Source organism: Aulostomus chinensis, chromosome 3 (genome assembly GCF_037954235.1).
Source record: "Aulostomus chinensis isolate RoL2024-O1b breed Wild chromosome 3, RoL_Achi_v1.0, whole genome shotgun sequence".
NCBI classification, from domain to species: Eukaryota; Metazoa; Chordata; class Actinopteri; order Syngnathiformes; family Aulostomidae; genus Aulostomus; species Aulostomus chinensis.
Window position 1 is genome coordinate 482345 of NC_141322.1, and position 17080 is coordinate 499424.

The following is a 17080-nucleotide window of genomic DNA, read 5'->3' on the forward strand; positions in this document are numbered from 1 at the left end:
TGTCTCTCTCTCTGTGTCTCTGTCTCTCTCTCTCTCTGTGTCTCTCTCTTTCTGTCTCTCTCTCTCTCTCTGTGTGTCTCTCTCTCTGTGTCTCTGTCGCTCTCTGTCTCTCTCTCTGTCTCTCTCTCTGTGTCTCTGTCTCTCTGTCCCTTTCTCTCTCCCTCTGTGTCTCTCTCTCTGTGTCTCTGTCTCTCTCTCGCTGTCTCTCTCTCTTTGTCTCTCTGTGTGTCTCTGTCTCTCTCTCTGTCTCTCTCTCTGTGTCTCTGTCTCTCTTTCTGTCTCTCTCTCTGTGTCTCTGTCTCTCTCTCTGTGTCTCTGTCTCTCTGTGTGTCTCTGTCTCTCTGTGTGTCTGTCTCTCTCTCTGTCTCTCTCTCTGAGTCTCTGTCACTCCCTCTGTGTGTCTCTGTCTCTCTCTCTGTCTCTCTGTCTCTCTCTGTGTGTCTCTGTCTCTCTCTCTGTCTCTCTCTCTCTGTGTCCCTGTCTCTCCATCTGTGTCTCTGTCTCTCTCTGTCTCTCTCTCTGTGTCTCTGTCTCTCTCTGTGTGTCTCTGTCTCTCTCTCTGTGTCTCTGTCTCTCTCTGTGTCCCTGTCTCTCTCTCTGTGTCTCTGTCTCTCTCTGTCTCTCTCTGTGTGTCTCTGTCTCTCTGTGTGTCTCTGTCTCTCTATCTGTCTCTCTCTGTGTCTGTCTCTCTCTCTTTCTCTCTCTCTGTGTCTCTGTCTCTCTCTCTCTGTGTCTCTGTCTCTCTCTCTCTGTGTCTCTGTCTCTCTCTCTCTGTGTCTCTGTCTCTCTCTCTGTCTCTCTCTCTGTCGCTCTCTCTCTGTGTCTCTGTCTCTCTCTGTCTCCCTCTCTCTGTGTCTCTCTCTGTGTCTCTGTCTCTCTCTCTCTGTGTCTCTCTCTCTTTCCGTCTCTCTCTGTGTCTGTTTCTCTATCTGTCTCTCTCTGTGTCTGTCTCTCTCTCTTTCTCTCTCTCTGTGTCTCTGTCTCTCTCTCTCTGTGTCTCTGTCTCTCTCTCTGTCTCTGTCACTCTCTCTCTGTGTCTCTGTCTCTCTCTGTCTCTCTCTCTCTTTCTGTCTCTCTCTGTGTGTGTCTCTCTCTCTCTCTCTCTGTGTCTCTGTCTCTCTCTGTCTCTCTCTCTCTGTGTCTCTCTCTCTTTCTGTCTCTCTCTCTCTCTCTGTGTCTCTCTCTCTCTCTCTCTGTGTCTCTGTCTCTCTGACCTGGTGCTGTAAACTTAGCCTGGGCACCAAACCTGACAGGGACTGAGCCGCAGAAACAAGCAGGCCCCTTTCTGACTGAGCAGGGACGTGTGTGTGCGTGAGAGTATGTATGTGTGTGTGAGTGTGTGAGCTTTGTGTGTGAGTGTGTGTGAGTTTGTATGTGTGTATGTGTGTATGTGTGTGTGTGTGTGTGTGTGTGTGTGTGTGTGTGTGTGTGTGTGTGTGTGTGTGTGTGTGTGATATCTAGGGTTATCATCTAGCACTCCCCCCTGAAGCTCTGCAGGCTCCAGCTCCATGGTGGAGGCTGAGACCTGCCCCTCCATCTTCTCCAGCCTCCACCAGGGACTGCAGACCTGCATTATGCAAACAGGGAACCTGTGCCTGCTCAGCTGTTTCTGTCTCCTTGGTGTGTGTGTGTGTGTGTGTGTGTGTGTGTGTGTGTGTGTGTGTGTGTGTGTGTGTGTGTGTGTGTGTGTGTGTGTGTGTGTGTGTGACACTCTGCACTCTGTACACGCAACACTATGGATACCTCAGCCAAGGCCTCCAGACACAATATGTAGCAAAGCTTTAAAGGTACAGGGGTGTGTGTGCTGGTCCACAGCTCCTCTCACAACACGACTTCCTGTTGCAAAATAACCTAAAGCACACAACAGGTTATTGCATAAGCAAAACTGCGCGACACTGGTGCTTCTCCTTCTCTCTATCGTACAGTAACTCCCCACGAGGAACCGCATCCAAACCACAACTTCTGCAACACAAACAAATGCCAGTCGAACACTTCAGAGTCCACATCTCCGCTCGGATGTCTTCATACCCGTACAACCAGAGCAGCTTCACTGTCTCAAGGTCATCCAGCTTGTTTGGGTGTGCTGCATCACTTTTCACGCCTTGAGAAGTGAAAACCTAATTTTCACAGTATCTTTGGAAGAAAGAAAGAAAGACAATAGCGCCCCCCCCCGCCCCCACCCCACTATTTGACTTACTAATAGAGACGCTTAAATCAAGCTTATGGTCCACTTCCCCCAAATTTGACTAGTCTACAAGATGAATTCCCCTGTCAGAGTCAAGATGATCAAACAGATTACAATTATTTCACCCCCATCTTTATTAATGAGGACTGTCTTTCATAGTTATGTTCCCTAATAAGAATAAATGATATGCCAGTGCCAGGTTTGTTGTTCCCACTCACTCAGGGGATTTTTAGACGTTTGCACTTTGAGTCATAGAAGATTTCAGATGGATTTTTGTGTGATAGCATATTGAGGCTTCGAGAAGAACGGCACACCAGCACCAACTGCAAATACAACTTCAAAGAAAGAATGTGAAATGTCACAAAAACCTTATCGAGTAACTGAATGAAGATGGTAATGCCCTAGGGACAATTACCATGGTTCACGGTGCATGAGTGAAAATCCCGCTTTATCCTAATAGGGGAATAAAAGAGAGCCTTTCTGCATTCCTGGGAGCTCCACCCTGGTGGGCAGCCTATCCAAGCCCTCTTCCACAATCAGAATACACAGCTGAAGGAAGTGGTCATCTCCTGGTTCCTGCACCAACAGGAAGTTGTCATCTTCTGGTTCCCCCGCCAACAGGAAGTGGTCATCTCCTGGTTCCTCCTCCAACAGGAAGTGGTCATCTCCTGGTTCCTCCTCCAACAGGAAGTGGTCATCTCCTGGTTCCTCTACCAACAGGAAGTGGTCATCTCCTGGTTCCTTCACCAACAGGAAGTGGTCATCTCCTGGTTCCTCCACCAACAGGAAGCGGCCATCTCCTGGTTCCTCCACCAACAGGAAGTGGTCATCTCCTGGTTCCTTCACCAACAGGAAGTGGTCATCTCCTGGTTCCTCCACCAACAGCAAGTTGTCATCTTCTGGTTCCACCGCCAACAGGAAGCAGTCATCTTCAGGTTCCTCCACCAACAGGAAGTGGTCATCTCCTGATTCACCGCCAACAGGAAGTGGTCATCTCCTGGTTCCTCCCAGCAGCCAATAGGATCGCTCCATGTGATTGTGGTGATTGAACCAGTAAATCAGCTCTGGTGAACAAAAGTTGAGGATCTTCCAGGTTGAGTTCATCAAGATCGTCTTCACTAATGAACCCTCTGATGATGCTGGAAGCCTGGATGCTACGTTAGCAGTGGCTGTTTTTTTTTGCACCACTAATCTCATTTTTTTGAAAACTCATTAAAATGATACTGGTGAGATTTTTTGTGGTGAGCTGCATCAAACAATGATGTTTCTTCAGTCTGACAAATATGGATCTCCACGTCACTTAATTCAAAATGGTATTTAGATACACAATTAGCCTTTAACAATTATTGTGCCTCTGCAAGTTGAAAACAGCATTAAAGCCACGTTGTGATCCAGTTTTGACACGTTGTGCTTCCATTCTTCCTGTTTCTTCAGTTTTCAGCGTCATGGCGTTTCATATGACATACATATGTCATATGTCAAAATGTTATTCTAATGTTAACCTCATTCCAGGCATGAATCAAAAACACCACTGATCACTTGACCATGCTACAGCGGACATTCAAAAATGCTAACCTCCTTCCAGGTTTCCTACACCATGGTATTAGTACCAGCAGCAGAACCACATGAAGCAGACAGAACTGTCCATGGAGCCCAGTAGGAAGCAGAGTCATGGGCCTGTAATATGCTGAGAGAGTTGCTTGTTTTTCCTTCCCAAATGCCAGGTCATGTCCTGGAGAGCGATGCTCATTTCTGGATGACTAGAGGACGGGGGCCATGCTGGACGGGTGAGCTTTGGTTCCATCCCTCATTGGTGTCAAGTGCACATCCATGACACGTTTCTCTCTGCCCCCTCGCCCCTGCCTGACATTCATCAAAGTTGTAACCCCGTTGTCTTTGCAGAGCGAATCAGAATGTGCCCCTGGCAAAGAATGAAGGAAAAGTCAACAGGAATTAAGTTTCAGTGCAACTGTTTACTCAACTGTGGCCTGCAGTTATTGAAATTTTATCCATGGTTTTGTGTGACTACTGCAGTAATGAATTCAGCATGGCTATGATTTTCTCACTGACGACATGCTCATTTTGAGCTGGAAAATATTTGGGAGGGAGGTGGGGTCTGAGCTGGGGGAGTGAGGATGGAGAGCAGATCTCCAGAGGCCTAAAGGCCTAACGCAGAAACATTGTCACGGCCTCATCATCACACAACACAACTGAAACACAGAGTTAAATGATGCAGCTCCTTCCAATGTCCACCCCCCATTCATTATCTGCAGGGCTTACCTGGCTTGCCCAGCTGATGTTGGCTGACAGGGGCTACACCCTGGACCACAGCTGTGCGCTAACATCCACTCAGCAGTATTTGGCAGTGATACCACATCAATGCACACTGCACTGCTCCTGCACACTGGCATCAGTCAGGTGACTACACGTCATGGCAGGTAAAAGTAGAAGTGCTCAAAGTACACAAAGTAAACAGGCTTTCAAATATAGTACAAAGTAAGAAGTGCTGAGTGTTTTCCTGCTCTGCCTACAGTGTTGCTGGATCACCTTTATCCATGACGTCACTGAATAATAACACTGATGTCATTACTTGTCTCCTGCCACCGACATCACAAGACATCACATTGGACTAGACGGCTCTTCTCTGTGGCGGCGTGTCTCTGACTCTTCTCTGTTCGTGTCATAAACAACTGAATTCTTCGTTTGTATATGTGACAACCAACAGTCCAGAACATCAGCGCCACCTACAGTATGTTTGAGGGTGAACACATTATTGGCCCCTCTCATCCATCCATCCATCCATCCATCCATCCATCATCCATCCCTCCCTCCATGTTCTCCCTCTCCTCCTGTTGAGGGTGGTGGGGGTGGAGCCTATCCCAGCAGCCTTCCCCCTGGACAGGTCACCAGTCCATGGCAGGGCCAACACATATAGACAGACAACCATTGGCTCTCCCAGCCACGCCTACGGTCAATTTAGAGTCTGGATTAACCTGGTCCCTCTTGATGTCTTTGGACTGTGGAGGAAGCTGGAGTACCAGAGAGAACCCAGCAGGAACAGGGAGAACATGGAGACTCATCCAGAAAGACTCCGTGCTCCAGGCAGGGCTCCACCCACAACCTTCTTGCTGGGGGCCACAGGGAGGACCACTGCTCCACCAGGCCGCTCACTTTAAACTAAAGGTATCAAAATTATTTTTTAACTATATGGTGTAGAAAGTACATAATTCATGTTAAAACATATAATGTAAAGGTAAATGTTGCAAAAGAAAGTGAAGTAAATGACCACTACCTAAACATGTACTTCATTAACTATCAGAATCCAAAAGTGTATCAGCATCAAGATGTTTCACATGTCATGCTGTCAAAAGCAGGTTTGAATGTGACTGAGACAACAGAGTGCTGGATGATGACAGTGAGCTATGGCTGCAGGTGACAGCAGACGGCAGCGCCGGCCAGGCCGTCATTGGCAAACAGCCTCTGACACCAACCCTGCTCGTCCTGCCGGGGAGACCCAGATAGCACAAGACACACTGATCTTTTCAGTGTTGTTTCCTTAAACACGCTGTCATGTGCCACACATCACGCCGACACCAACAGAAAGAGCTTGTCTTCTTGCTTCCAAACAGAGATGCTGGAAATGTTTTAGGCTTCCATCGCCACATTGCGGAGTGTTTACAGCCAACCAGAGGTTGCCATCATCGTGAATGTGGCCGTTTCCTATCTGTCAGCACCTAAACTCTTAAAATATGTCAGAACACCACGATAAATATTTCACCCAAATTCAGATGCTGCATGCTACAGTAAACACAATCACAGAGAGAGAGACGGGCTGGAGAGAGAGAGAGAGAGAGACAGGGACGGAGTGAGAGAGAGAGGGACAGAGAGAGAGAGAGAGAGAGACAGGGATGGAGTAAGTCAGAGAGATGGAGAGAGAGACAGACAGATAGAAGGGGGGGCACTTCCCCGTCTTTAAATATTCACAAAGTGCCTCAATATACATAAATAATAATAATAATGTGTTTATGTACTGGATGTACTCGGAGGTGGGATTAAATATTAAGTGGCACTTTAAAAGGGGTGTGTGTGGGGGGGGGGGGCTGCTGCTGACATGGCTTCATAGGGAGAAGACAGGTGTGAGGGGAGCTGGCCCACCTGGTGCTGCTGGAGGTGCAGGAGGTCAGTGGCTGTCACCTCCACCGATGGCATGGCGCTCTTGGGTTGTGCCTCCCTGGACCCGCCTTCCACACTGGTTCCTCCATTTTGATTGGCTGGTCCGTTACTTGAAGCCTCCGTCCCAGATTCTTGCATCATGACTTGAAAGCTTAAGGAAAGAAAAGAGGAAGAAGGAGCATGAGGACGAGCAGCTGAACCAGCAGTACCAACCCTCCTCACGATTGTCAGAGCCTCCGCCACCGCGGCTCTCCTACGGCCGCGTCTCGGCCACGCCAGCTCCTCCGACTCGTGTTTGTTGGCTGTACAGGCAACCAAGCAAATGCTCTCAGAAACTAGTTCTCCTGTATCAGCTCCTCCTCTGTTTCATCTTTCCTGGAGCAGCACACGACATGAACACACTGGATTAGAGAGGTAGGGGGCGGGACTCAGGTTTTGTTTGTTTTTTCCATTATGGAGTATATACGGGGGCACAGAGGAGGCGATGGGGTCCAGTACATATCGGAAAGGAACCCAACCTGAGTTGAGTGAGAGCAGAGGAGCCCAAGAAAACACTGGCGCTCCAAAACAAAACACTTTCTATGGAAATGGATATATTTACTTGCATGGCTCCCAGAAGAACCACCGCTGAATGACTTTTTAATGGGAAACAGGGCGACTGTGTGAGGCCTGCCAAAAGATCTCCATGAGAAACATCCAATCTGAGTGAAAACAGTGCAAGCCTTCAGGGGTGCTCAATTAACACCAAAGTGCAGGTCCGAATGTAAATAAACCTCATTGACTTGTTGGGAAAACGTTGTCTTGCATCAGTGAAAGTAATTCCACACAGTGAAAGTCAGTATACACAACGATGATGTTTTGTGTTTGGCTCTCTGGGGATGGCTGCTGGTGACACTACTGCATATCTGTAGTATTCCTCAAATCAGTGCAGTGATTTACAGCTATGGTGCGTCGTCGCAGGGCTCACTGGTGCGACGCGTCTGGCCTCCAATTCCAGAGCGGTTAATGAAGCTGACCAAGTCAGGCAGAAGCGAATTAACTTGCCTGATTAATTATTTATATGAAGCAGAATAAATGTCTTTAAAACACAGGGCCTCATCATTAAAGAAGGTGAAAATGGAACTAAATACAGATTTATGAAGTTGTGTTTAAGGCGTGTAATAGGAAGGCCAGTGAGAGTTAATATGTCCTCAAGTGCACGAGCACAGGGTCTCCAGGGATGCCCCTCCAAACAAGACGCAGCCGGGCAGGATAGGGACACACACTCAGCCTGACAGATATGAAATTGAAGCTGACAACTTGTCACACAGCCTATTTAGAGAGCAAAGGTGAGATAACACTCTAGACAGGGAATTATTCAAAAAATAAACAGCACCAGAACCAGCACCAACCCTTGGAGGGCATTGAGGTTTTCAAGACTGCGCATCATTGGTAGCAGGGGTGAGCCACAGGGAGCTAAACCAGAACCAGAATTAAAAAGTCAAACCCAAAAGCGCAACAATGGTTTACATCTCCTCTCCTTGTAAGAAGCATATCCGAGTGAGTCATCTGACACTGTGGCCTGTGCCGGTTCACTTGTGTGTCACACCACCCCCACACTCAGGGGCCTGTCTGAGCAGCCTGGGCCTGGCCTACAGGCCCTGTTCTCTGGCTGAGGCTGAAGCTGGCCCCCCTCTCCCTGCAGACAGATGTTGACCTGGCTCACCCCTCCAGTCTGGCAGTGACACCCTCCATAATGGGATTTTCTAAAGAGGGAGCGAGCGGGAGGAGTACTGTGGGATGGGATGCAGCCAGCCACTACTCCATCTGCAGGCCCCTGCTCACACTAGCTCTCCTTCTGAGACACCAATTAGAAACAAACATGCTTGGGCAAAATTAAATGCCATAAAATAAACCATGGAACCACTTATCTTTGAAATAAAATGTTTTTTTCCACATGTGGTGTAGAAAAAAAACTGAGCTGCTTTCTTCTTTTCCACAGCTACATAAATGGAGGACAGTAATGGCCATTATGCATGCACTGTCATTCCATGAAAAAATTTTCATAATTATAACAGAAAGGCGTAGATTTCCAAAAGCACAGCATCTCCAAAAGTAATCAAGAGAATGAGCCGCGGGCTACTTTAATGTATGCAAAACTAGTGACCCACAATAGGGGAAGGAACGGCTACAATGAATGCAAAGTAATGTGTGCATGCTGGGACCTGCACTGATGAGGGGATGGCTAAAATTAACACCCAATTAATTTTCAAATTGACAAACAAATGAAAGCCATAAATCTACTTTCTCATTAAATTCACCACAGAATGATTCAAAGCTGCAATATCAGGCCCGTAGAAACGGAGGGAAGAGGAAAATGGAACAAAGGCGTTTATCCATCATCACCATCAGGCAGTGAGCAGGGAGCTCATAGAGAGGTGCTGATAGGACGGTTGATCAGGAGCAGCGGCACCCCCACCGCCACTACCAACTCCACCATATCCACCACCACCAGCGGCACCCCCACCGCCACTACCAACTCCACCATATCCACCACCACCAGCGGCACCCCCACCGCCACTACCAACTCCACCATATCCACCACCACCAGCGGCACCCCCACCGCCACTACCAACTCCACCATATCCACCACCACCAGCTGCACCCCCACCGCCACTACCAACTCCACCATATCCACCACCACCAGCGGCACCCCCACCGCCACTACCAACTCCACCATATCCACCACCACCAGCTGCACCCCCACCGCCACTACCAACTCCACCATATCCACCACCACCAGCGGCACCCCCACCGCCACTACCAACTCCACCATATCCACCACCACCAGCTGCACCCCCACCGCCACTACCAACTCCACCATATCCACCACCACCAGCGGCACCCCCACCGCCACTACCAACTCCACCATATCCACCACCACCAGCGGCACCCCCACCGCCACTACCAACTCCACCATATCCACCACCACCAGCGGCACCCCCACCGCCACTACCAACTCCACCATATCCACCACCACCAGCGGCACCCCCACCGCCACTACCAACTCCACCATATCCACCACCACCAGCTGCACCCCCACCGCCACTACCAACTCCACCATATCCACCACCACCAGCGGCACCCCCACCGCCACTACCAACTCCACCATATCCACCACCACCAGCGGCACCCCCACCGCCACTACCAACTCCACCATATCCACCACCACCAGCGGCACCCCCACCGCCACTACCAACTCCACCATATCCACCACCACCAGCGGCACCCCCACCGCCACTACCAACTCCACCATATCCACCACCACCAGCTGCACCCCCACCGCCACTACCAACTCCACCATATCCACCACCACCAGCGGCACCCCCACCGCCACTACCAACTCCACCATATCCACCACCACCAGCTGCACCCCCACCGCCACTACCAACTCCACCATATCCACCACCACCAGCGGCACCCCCACCGCCACTACCAACTCCACCATATCCACCACCACCAGCTGCACCCCCACCGCCACTACCAACTGCACCATATCCACCACCACCAGCTGCACCACCACCACCACCTACACCATACCCACCACCACCAGCTGCACCACCACCACCACCTACACCATACCCACCACCACCATCATATACACCACCACCACCTACACCATACCCACCACCACCAGCTGCACCACCACCACCACCACCTACACCATACCCACCACCACCACCACCTCCTCCACCATATCCACCACCACCACCACCACCTAAACCATATCCACCACCACCAGATGCACTATCAACATCATCACCACCAGCAGCAGAATGACCATCAACATCAACAGTTGTACCATCAACAGCTGCACCATTACCAGCCACACCGCCACCAACTACACCATCAGCCCTGCCACCAACTGGACCATCAGCACCACTGCAAGCTGCACTATAAGCACCATCACCAGCTGCAACATCAAAAACTGCTCCATCACCGGCTGCTACATCAGCACCATTACCAGAACACCTCACCAACTACACCATCAGCACCATTACCAGCTGCACAATCACCAACAGCACCATCAGTACCATCATCAACTCCACCATCACCAGCTGCTCCATCAGCACCATGAACCGCTGCATCATCATCAGGTGCACCAACAGCCCAATCACCAGCTACACCAGCACCAGCTTCAACTTCAACATCAGTACCATTAACAGTTGCACTATCACCAACTGTACCATCAGCGCCATCACAACGGCACCATCCAAAACATCACCGGCTGCACCATCAACAACTGAACCATCAGTACAATCATAAGCTGCACAATCAGCACCATTGCCAGCTGCACCACAAGCACCATCACCAGCTGCACCATGACACCATCACCAGCTACACAATCACCAGCTGCACCATCACACCACCACCACCACCTGCACCTTCACCAGCTGCAACGTCACCATCCCAACATCTCCAGCTGCACCATCAGCTGCAAGGTGACCATCTCCTCTCTGATGACTCAAAACCTTTCTCAGTCTTTTCATTAAAGCACACACTCATGTTTCGCTGAAGTTAAAGGTCAAAGGTCAGGAAAGCATGTTGTCCTGCTCTGAGCAGACACACGTCTCCACTGACATCATAGAGAGGGAGGCGTGAGAACTGGAACTACGGCCCCGCTGGCCTACGCCTTTGCCAAGAAAGATAATAAAAAGGTCAGAGTTCATGTTTGTTTACAGTTTATTTTGTGGGCCTGCCTGACATACAGTGAGTACAGTACAAGCAAGTCATGTGCTTCACCGACCTGACCAGGCAGGTCGAAGGTTACGAACAACCAGCCCCCCCCCCCCCCCCACACACACACACACACACACCTGTCATGGTTGCCTGGAATTCAACAGCTCAACAAAGTAGGCGGTAGTTTGGAGGTAGGTTGGGCCAGCAGCGCAGCTGTGCTCTGACCCTTCTCCTGGTTCTGTTTTCCTTTAATGCTCATGACAGTAAAGCTCCAGCAGCCACCTGCTCCTATTCACAATGTTCTCACACAACCTGTTTACACAAGCGCACAACAAAAGCACAACATTTCTTGTGTGCAAGATTAAGACGCACAAAGGAGGAAACAGTGGGGAGAGGCTCACTTCAGAGCTGTTTAGGTTGGGCTTAGTTGGCAGACTACACAACACATCAGCGTGGACTGAAGGTGCAACAACAGAATGCTTCTCAAGGTTTGTGAGGAATTGAATGTTTTGCTCTATTTTGTCTCCCGACTCAAAGGAAAAGTCCAAAGACAAACACAAGCTTTATGTTCAATTATCCATTATCCAGCGTTCATCGCTAACAAACCAGTCTCCAGATAAAACACATCCAAATAACCTTTCACAGTTCCACTACTTTCCACCAAACATCTGCAAAAAAACCCTCTTGCAACACAAAACCATCCTTGTCAGAGGAGACAGACCAATCAGCATTCACTGAACAGTTGTCCACAGCCTAGGAACTGTGACGCAGCAGCGTGCCAGCCACCTCACAGACACGAGCAGTAAGAAGACACATTGGCCCTTGAAAGCAACACTAGCTTGAGTGCAGAGATCCAGGCAGGAGCCAGCAGCAGAGGACCTCAGCAGACCACTCCTCACACGGCAAACAAAGCAGCTGTTTGTGTAATGAGCGATTGCTGCCATAGCTACAGTAAACAGGAGGCGCGGGAGGTTGGTATTTATGAACAAACATCTCCTTGCAAGAGCCGTTTAATATTAACCAGGTGAATGATCAGCCCATTTCCTAGGTGACACTCGGGCAGGCTTAGTGTAAACAGGTCAGTGTGTGTGTGTGTGTGGGGGGGGGGGGGGGGGGAGGTAAGCTTTAGGGAATCAAGGTTGATGCAAATGCAGCTTTGGCTAGAGTAAACAGACAGGCAGCAGTCAAGATAAACAAAAAGCCATTCTTCTGACATGTGAAGACTCATTAAAGTGGTGAGTTGCAGCTGCTGGCAAGCAGCGGGGGGAGGACAGCAGGTGGTGGGGAGGCAGCCTGCCCACCAGGTGATGGTCTCCTATGGAGACACACCATTGTCAAACACAAGCCCCGGCAAACACTAGCTCGTCACAGCGCCACAGCTAGGAACTTGTTAAAACATGTTAAACACTTACAGTGTTTAATTATTCAGTAACAGGGTTCATGGAAGTGATGAAGGAGGTCCGAGGGTTCAGCAGACATTCCCACCATCAAGATATGAAGGGAACTCACACCTGGAGACTCACAACTAGACATCGCCAGAGATGCTCTCCAGGACAAAATAAGAGCTTGAGTCTACATCGCACTTGTTGAATGGAGACCAACAGCGGTCTGCTGTTGTTCCCCTTGAGTGGAGGGTGTGATTATGTGGAGTGTCCGAACACTTCAGGCAGCAACTTTTCAGAAAGGTGTTGAGTTCATCTCAGTCTCCTCCTGTCCAATTGATAAGTTACCTGAAAATGAGTCGGGACTCATCACTATGGTAACCGACACAATAGAGGAGAAGCTTGATGTTGCTGTTTCAAAGCTCATTCGGAGGGAGTGTGAGGACGCGCATCTCTGGGTCGATGCTCGCGGTCAAACACTGAAACACAAATAAAGTAACAAATAGAGAATAAGAAGCAAAGGGGCCACACTGGTCTACCCCTCAGCCTGCTGTCCGTCAGAGAGGAAAAGCCTCTGTGAGGCCACTGGCCCTGAAATGCATTGCTCTGGTTTTTATTTACGGTGGTGTAACCATGACAGTCGAGTGTAGGGGTGAGCTAAAACTCATCTTGATAATCATCTGAGTAATGTGTCAATGTGTTAATATCCATACACATGACAAAGGAAAATTCTCATGAGGAGTGTGTCCACAGAGCGTCACACACCACCACGCCTCCTCGCCTGCTCATAGCCCGCCCATCCAGGGAAGAGTTACCGATACTGCGAGTAACAGGAGATATTCCATCTGCGAGATCAAACACTGTAGTGTCAGAAAACAAGTGGTGATTGTACATGACAAGCTGGATAATGCAGCGTGGGGGACGTTCAAGCTGCGCGTCACCTTCAACATTAATTTTTTAAGCACACAACAATCTGCCATCTGCTGATCTGACAAGGTTTCTACACAGAATCCCTTTTAAAGTCTGTCTCCAAAAACAGTTTCCCTCAAGTAAAAGGGTCATGAAATATGAGCCAAACACATATTTATACCACACTGAGTATGATAGGATTCTCAAGCATGAAATCTAGCGCCAAAACTCTTCTTTACTCAGTAGTGAAAGAGGATTCACATGAATATCAAGCTATTATGATCACGCTAGCAGCTCAGATGAATGAACAATGGGAGGGGTATTAGCAGCAGACTCCAGTGGAGAAGCTGAGTAGATCCATCATATCAGAAAACACACAAACCAGTTTGTCTCATTTGCATGGGGAGAAACACCTTGGTGTGAAGGCCTGCTGTGCACAGACAATGACGGAATGTGCCAAAGTAAGGCAGGCCATGGTATTTTTAGTCCAAGCAGGGCCGATGGAGACTCAGTAAATAGAGAAGTCTAATGAGTTTAAATCTGGTTGTACATGAATGGAATAATAATTCTGGGATGTGGAGCCTCTTTTAGGAGTGCTTCAGCAGTGCCTCTCCTTCATGTGACTTTGATAATCTTGCTCACGTGTGGCTCATGGCCATTAACACTGCAGCGAGAGGACGGACACCAGGAGACGAGAGGCCTCCGTCTCTGACCAGCAGCCCAACACATTCCTCCCCTCAAGCTCCTCTTACCAATTAGACCTGTCAAACACACACTCCCAAAGAAAAACACATCTTCAGTCTATCAGCACCCTACGGGATTTGCAAAAGCACTTATTGTTTTATTATTACTGAAAGCGTGTCATTTATTTTTCATCATTATTCCTTGAAATCATGGAAGGGGTGTTCCCAAGGGTGGAGCTTATGAAGGGGAAATGGGTCTGATTTTTCCCAGGGAAAACAGAGGTTAGCCTTAACAAACTTCTCTAATTAATATTGTGTGGACAACACTATTAGAGTATTAGAGCTGCTGGGGGGATTTAACGGAGCCGCAAGTTACTTTGGATGAAGTCATCAAGCACAGCGGCACGATATCTTGAGGCCACAGGAGCAAACGTCGGCCAGGATTCGGATTCACTGACACTGAATTAAGCAACTGGCTCCTTTAGAGCACACAGCAATCATGGAAGTGATTCTTTCACTGATGCAACTTGCCTGTTGCTACTTCTACTTTGCTCGCGAAAGATGAAACTGGAAGACACCTTTCGGAGAGTTCTGCTGTAGTTAGGAGTCAACCTCCATTCGCTTCAGGTCAAAAGTATGTGGCTGATGTTCCCTGAATTCTGGAGTCAAGATTCTTTGTTTCACCATCAATGTCTCATCCATTTGGTCTGATGACAACAGTTCTGAAGACTATAAAGGCCCATTTATGCTCAGCGTTACCTACGCATACGGATACAGACGGAGCTTTTTGTCCTTACTTCTGCACGTTTCCATGAAGCTTACAGATACGGACCAAAGGGAGCAGTACCACTGGATATCGCGGCTGAAGTGTTGGTCACTCCCCGATACATGGCTCTAGTGACACACGAAGAAGAAACAGCAATGGCAGAACTCTTTGAGGAGAGATTGCGCAAGTTTATGTCTCATTATTGTCTCTGTTTATGTCTTTTATGCAAGATATACATTATCAATACCTCCTCCACAGTCGCCATGTTTGTTTGTGAGTTTGTTGTTGTCAAACTTTTGACTGTGGGCTGCCACCTGGTGGATGTTTTGGGTAACATCCAAGCCAATGTAAAGGACGCAAAGGAAATATGTGAGCAGTAACCTTGACATCGTTTGAAACAGACGCATACATTTTCGTACCTTAAGAGTCACACAAATGATTGGTCCACATTCCCCATGGCAGAGTTCTAACTGGCAGGATCCAGCTCTGCAACATGGGAAACTGGCGGAAACCAACTCGTCTGAAATGCTGAGATTCAGCACACGGCACTGAACACATCGGTCAATGTAAGCGACGTTTATATCTAAAAATTTGGTGCACAATATGAAAATGCTGGAATAAGATCAGAAAATCTTGATTAGGCCATCTTGACTGTAAATTACACTTTTGAGTGACGCAACACTCTAAATTGATTTGCTGCTGGGGGCGTGGTCCAACTCGCTAAACCCCCCTACTGCCTCTCAAGCTGCAATTCTTCTTTGACGTGGCGTAGAGGTGGTACAAGCCGAAGAAGAACGTTATTATTTTCTTAAACAGGAAAGGAGTTAAATTGAGGCTAGAGGGCGAAGGGCGAAATACCACAAGACCTTCAGTGAGTTTCTGCGTTTGAATGGAGTCAGGTTTTAACAGCTCTGTTGTTCTTGAACACAGCCCTCGTCAGGAGGATGCGTCCCACTCATAAAGCTGCACAATGACACTATACAGTGGCACTAATACAAGCACATAGTTCATCATGACATTTTCTGCAATTCCCAACTGATTAGGGTCATTATGTTGGAGGCCTGATTTATGTTGTCATTTCCTCTCACCGATCCTGCATCAATGAATCTTAATGAATTGGTAAATAAGGGTGAAGATTACGCTGTGTGACACGGCAACATTTCTCACCCTCAACGGCCGAGATTTATGTAGCCAATTAGAGACTAACAGAGAAAATTGGCTGGCAGAAAAATCATATTCTTTATGGTAGAAAATGGTGGAGCATTGGCGGTGAAGGGCAATTGTGTTGTCAGTGTTAGAGTCCATAAAGCTCTCTCCCAAGCCAGCTTCTCCACGCCAAGGGAAGCTGTGCTGTGTTTGCCAGCAGAGGAAAGTTGATGGCTGAGAGTCCTTAACATGCAGCAGCGCCCACCTCACGTGTTTGATCAGCATAAATACACGCCTGTATGACAAACATGTTTACCTGCTCACGGCAAACATCAGACAATTAGACAGCATGAGGGGCTGCTTGTCTAATGAAGACACAGGAGCTTTTATCAAGGCCAGCCTCTGTCACAAACAGGCCACATTAAACAGCATTTGAAGAAAGCCTGCTAATTATTAGCTGTGAACATACAATCAGGCAATATTTTTCAATTAGTTTTCTTTTTCACGAGGGGAAAGACGCATCCAAATGCCCTTCATCTATTCTTCAAAGCAGGAATATGAGAACATCTTTGAAGACATCACCGACCAACACAGGCAGAGGACACAGCCCTCCGCTCTCATTGGTGCCAGAGACAGGACGCAGGTTGAGGCATGCGGAGGGTGACGGTGGTGAGGGGCACACTGGCATGAAAACCTGCTTGCTTATTAATGCCAACTTCTTAAAAGAGCACTTAGAGTTCTAATGAGAGCCTTTATGTATTACATATTGTGACTAGATTTAGTGTGTGGAAGCAGCTTTCCACATCAAACAAGCCGGCCTGCTATTAGGCGCAGGGGCTGAGGGATGCTGTGTGAAAAGGAGTGGAAAATTAAAGCTGAAGCAACGCAGGAAAGGGCTTAATTTACTGGCATGTACAGTATGCAAATGAGATTACTCTCAGCTTAACTGCATCATTTATGTCCATAATAACAGCATCATCATTACAGGGCTCAAATTAAATTACACTGTAATTAGCATATCAAAGTGATTGGTTAAAGTTTAAAACAAATACCCAATTTTGTTAATGAACAAATGTAATCACCGTGTATGCTCTCAGTGAAAACATCCAAACAAATA

General features: G+C 48.3%; 1 protein-coding gene across 11 annotated transcripts in view; it reads right to left on the minus strand.

Annotated features, from left to right (window-relative positions):
- The window catches only part of foxp1b (forkhead box P1b), a 163207-nt gene that overhangs the window by 67442 nt on the left and 78685 nt on the right, over positions 1 to 17080 (minus strand). For 10 of the 11 annotated variants that reach the window (XM_086197208.1, XM_086197199.1, XM_086197239.1 and 7 more), the window contains one exon: positions 6341 to 6509. In XM_086197208.1, the coding sequence (XP_086053334.1) occupies positions 6341 to 6499 (159 nt within the window). In that variant the 5' untranslated portion in view covers positions 6500 to 6509. Of the gene's footprint in view, positions 1 to 6340; positions 6510 to 12807; positions 12932 to 17080 lie in introns of those variants that run through there. The other variant, XM_086197218.1, reaches the window with a different exon arrangement.